This window comes from Drosophila elegans, unplaced genomic scaffold (assembly GCF_018152505.1).
Source record: "Drosophila elegans isolate 14027-0461.03 unplaced genomic scaffold, ASM1815250v1 contig_208, whole genome shotgun sequence".
NCBI classification, from domain to species: Eukaryota; Metazoa; Arthropoda; class Insecta; order Diptera; family Drosophilidae; genus Drosophila; species Drosophila elegans.
Window position 1 is genome coordinate 9,006,673 of NW_024545578.1, and position 4,740 is coordinate 9,011,412.

The window sequence follows — 4,740 nt, forward strand, 5'->3', positions numbered from 1 at the left end:
CTCGCCGGCGCGAACCAAAACAAACAAGTTTGGAATCGCCGCCAGGATGGGCGAACGCAGCCCAAAACGAGTGTGTATGCGGACCGAAGGAGACAGACACGCATGTAATCAATTTTTATATTTTAGAAGAATCCCCCCAAGTGAGGCAGGTGCAGAGCTCGGTGGCGTCCAGGTCCATTATAATTGGATTACCCGTTGGAGTTGAGGGAAACGATGAACCGAATGCTCTCGCATTCTCCTACTCAGCGAAAAGTGGTCTGGACTAGTCTGGCCAACTGCCGATTGTCTGGGGGGTCCTGGCCAGCTCTCGGGCACCCTTTTCCAGAGGTACTATTATTAGGAGTACAAAATTGAAAGGCTTCAAAGTAGACAAAAGCCAATTAATATTCCGTAAGTGCAGCACTAGAGCAGCCGCTTAATGGAAAGCCTAAGTGCGGCGAATTATATTTGGTTGCCTTAACAGGATAGTAAACACGTTTTTATGCGCTCATTCAATTAAAAAATGTATCAAACATGACTTTAATTTGTTTGCTGATTTGGGTATCAAAATTATTAATTTGAATTAGTATTTAATTTGTTGTTAAATTTTTTATTATTTTTTTTATCTGCTGTTTTGATCTATTCAATTGTATTATAGGCTATTACATAAAAATGTTTATTATTTAGTCCTATTAGGTAATAAATCAACAATAGGCGAAACTATTTCTTTGAATAATTTTTTATCTTTGGAATATATTTCAACTTCTCAACTAACGTGTTGCATTTGTGAAAGAGTAAGGAATGGAATAGCTCTAGTTTTCATATTCCAATCATTGTCTGACATTTACCGAGTTTTGCCTCAAAAAAAGGCTGTGCCTTTATTGTCTGGCATGTTTTCCTTTCTGATAAAGCCGTGTCGGCCCTTGTACTGCTTGTTGTATAGACCGCCGGGCCAGGATAATGCTCGGATCCGGTGCCTTCGACGCCTGCTCACCTTCCTGTGGGGCCTGGTCTTGGGATTTCTCCTCTGGAAGCTGGTGGCTCTGAACTTCAACTTGGGGCGCCTGTTTGCCAACGGACTCACCGACATCTCCGTCTTCGCGATGTTCGTCCTGCTGACCGGAACGGCCTTTATGCTGTCCCGTTCAACTCGCACCGTAATTATGCTGACATTCGTGGCCTTGGTGGGCAAATCCGGAAGGACATATCTGCGAGCAGTGGCCTTTGCCTTCATAATATCGGGACCCATTGACAACCTGGTGTCGAATGCAGGTGAAGTGGCGCGGGTTTTCGTCTGCACCACTGTCCTCACTTACAATCTCTCGAAAACTCGGTTCGATTTGATGGCCAAACCGTTTACAAACACTTTGAAGCACATGCGTGGGGATGTGGAGGAGATACGCCAGACTTTTGCGGAGTTGCATGAGGTCCTGGAAGATCTCAAGTACGCTGTGGAACACTCGGACATCGAGGACGATAAATACGGTGACCAGCAGACCCGAAAGATGAACACAAGTGAAACAGCGGGCAAGGAGCTACCAACTGCGGAAGAAATTCAGGAGCGTTTCCAGCGGAACATGAGGAACCGCTGCAAGCACCAGCTGAAGAGTGGCCATCGGGTGTGCGTGGAGGTCTTCCGGCAGGGCTATCGCAAGTGCACTACCAATTTCCCTCCCCTGATAGGCAGGGCCATCTGTTGGCCCTATCGTGTGGACATCATCTGCGAGCTAGATCTCTTTGGCAATCCGGATAAGATATGTGACCCCTCCGACGTGGTGCCGCCAAACTTTGGAGAGACCTACTTGGAGCTACTGAAGGCCGAGCAGGAACTCTTTGACAATAGTTCACTCATAGAGGTCAGCTATAAGGTGAGGGACAAGGAAATAGCCAGGAGCAAATTAGAGTCCGCCCAGAGAACATCGCAGGCCTTCACCAAAGATTTCGAGCGACGGCGTCGCAGATTCCACAGAGTTATGGGTCTGATCCAGAAGATACTCTCTTTGTACATGCTGCGGTTGGTCTGCTTATCCATCAGATACTATCTAAAGTATCTGGGTGATGTGGAGTTTGACAACTTCTATATAACCGAGTATTTCAAGCACGTGGACCAACGGTGTAAGAAGCAAGGCACCGATGCCATTTTGCCACTGCGCACCTACGAGAAAAACAAATACATCGACGTGGACCACATCTTTAGTCGCACCCACGAGGAGTCCACCACTGTGTTCTTCACCCTAATCCAGTTCCTGTTGGAAATCGTCGCGGCGGGACTATTTATTTGGATAGACCTAATGGTGATCGAACTACTGCAGATTATTCGAAGGCGATCGCTGATCACCTATCACCAGGAGGGCGAGCATGAAGTGAGATTTAATGTAAGACATAAATTATATTAAATGTATATACTTTGTATGGTAATCACTCTTTTTGTAGATAAGTGGCGTGGGGCAAATGGCTAGACTGCTGCGCACCACCATGCACAATTTCAATATCCACGAGAGGGTCTCCACTTCGCTGACCAACGAGGAGTGCCTGCCCAATGCCCACGTCCTGCCCAGGACCTTCTACTACCAGCTGCTGCTTCTCTACCTGGCCATAGTCCTGCTGGCCTACCAGAGCACCACGTTCCTGCGAATGCGACGTGTGATCTGCAGCTTCTTCTACTACAAGCGCGAGAAGCAGCGCATTCTCTTTTTGTACAATCGCATTCTGCGCAGTAGACTCAAGTCGCTCGAGAACCTGGTCCACGATGCCGAGGACAACTTGGCCACACATCGCATTCAGCAGCATGTTAATGTCTGCATGTGGCTCCGCATGTCCTGTCCTCGGGCCTTCGGTTGGCTGCGGGACTTTCAGTGCGCCAAACGGAACTGCATAATCTGTCAGGGCTTGGAAGACTCCACTTTCACCATTTGCCACTCCTGCGGCTTGCCCTATTGCGACGATTGCGCCGAGGATCTCAACAGCGTTTGCCTGCAGTGTGGCGCAGTGCTCACAAGGATACAAGAAGAATCCGATAGCAGTGTCGAGGTGTACGCCTACAGGAAGGAAAAGTGAGGTGGGAAAATCAGAAATCTTCAGCTTAAATGTGCATAAATGCTACATTTAAAATACTTTTTTAAATTAATTGAATTTATTGGTACAAAAATATCTGATGAAATAGTTGGTCCATAAGCCTTCAAGGCACTCTTTAATTGTACCAAAGAGTGGCCTTTGCGGGACAGGTTAAAGGGCTTCCCTTTCTGGTACAAAACCCTCTAATGACATTACAAAAGTTTTTCTCATATGTGCCGAAAGCATTTGGCAAAGTTTTCCCTTTGAATTTGGAAATGCTCTTCCCACTCGGGGAATACTTTGCAATCATCTCCCAAGAACTTGGTCCCTTAATCCCACTTGCACTACCCTTTTATTAACTGTCCTTCTGTATGATAATCATATCTTCAACCTAATTGCCATTTTTCCAGTCTGTCAAACTTAATTCTCAACATTTGGCCCCTCCAGCCACTCCCAACTACTTTCCCCTCGGCCGATGGCACTGTCTGCCGGTTGTCTACTGTAAGTTGGAAAACATTTCTCGTTTCTTTGCAACAACACAAGCATCGCTCAATTAGTTGTCCACCCTTTTGTTTGGGCCACCCTAGCTCCCCACCGCCGTCTGTTTCAACATAATTATGCACATGTCTGGTGGAGCTGGAAAACTTTTTGTCCTTAGACAAACTTTGCTCAAGCGGCGCTGATTCGATTATGCCATTGGAAAGCGAACTCGAGAAGAATTTCAACACTGCAGCAAGGATTAAGTTACAAAATTGTTAATTAAAAATAATAAAAACGTTAATTGAAGGAGTGCCTACAGTAATGCAGAAACTCCTTTTTCGCCAAACTGAAAACGTAACAAAAGTTTTTCGGTTGGAAATTGTCTAGACTTTTGGGATCAGCCAAGATGGTTTTTTGGGTTGGTGGAAAAGTGGAAACGCTTTGGGGCACTTTCCTCGTCTACAAAATGGGATGAAACAGTTGCAACAATGATGACGACAAAGTCTCTCGCCCACGCCCTGCTCTAGTTTTAATATTCATAAGGATTTTGGCCTCTGCAGTCTGGCTGCAATAAAATAATTATGCAAACATGGGATGACGGGCGGTTGGGAGAACCACAAGCCACAAGGAGCTGCGTCTTTCCATTGAAATTTCACACATTTCCCTGGAAAAAAGACGCCGAAAAAATGCGCAAAATTTTCTTACGAAAAACAAACACTGCGGCGAAGGTGGAATCCACATTCAGACGCTAGACCGGTCGGCATGCCGTGTGCAAAGGTGATTATTTGACGTTCACACCTTGTTGCAGCGAGTTCCTCCCTTCGCGATAATGGGGCGAGGTCGTCGACGCTCGTCGGCGGTTGTTGTGATCAGCCACAGAAGTGACAGGTGTGACACTCCGCCCGACAGCTCCCAGTACTCACAGTACCCCCATCCCGACCCTCAGCTCGCCGGCCGACTCCATGCCATCTGCCCAGACTATGAAGACGCAACTAGACGAGTCGAGACGAGACAGTGGTGGGTACTGAAAAAAACAGATGAAAAAACCAGCGCAGAACTATTTCCTAGAAAACTGCAGACGGATGGTTGAACGAGCAGTGTAAAGACCAGCAAACACAAAAAAATGAGCGAAAACTGGAGCTGGGAGTGCCAAGCCGACCAGGAAACACGCTCTTTAAAAAGGTGATGTCTTTAACATTATTTTTAACAATAATACAAGGTAACTAC

At 46.5% G+C, this 4,740-nt stretch overlaps 1 protein-coding gene across 1 annotated transcript; it reads left to right on the top strand.

The window, feature by feature from the left end:
* The first annotated feature begins 803 nt into the window (after window positions 1-803).
* LOC108146630 (protein sneaky) lies at window positions 804-3,793 on the top strand. Its single transcript, XM_017272675.2, has 2 exons — window positions 804-2,354; window positions 2,413-3,793. The coding sequence occupies exons 1-2, from the start codon at window positions 870-872 to the stop codon at window positions 3,034-3,036; spliced, it is 2,109 nt and encodes a 702-aa protein (XP_017128164.1). The 5' UTR covers window positions 804-869; the 3' UTR covers window positions 3,037-3,793.
* Window positions 3,794-4,740: the final 947 nt, after the last annotated feature.

Bases quoted from the DNA above. Each gene is read 5' to 3' on its own strand.
- LOC108146630 (XM_017272675.2), top strand. From the start codon at position 870: ATGTTTTCCTTTCTGATAAAGCCGTGTCGGCCCTTGTACTGCTTGTTG. The intron at 2,355-2,412 runs GTAAGACATAAA...CTCTTTTTGTAG, and splicing joins AGCATGAAGTGAGATTTAAT to ATAAGTGGCGTGGGGCAAAT.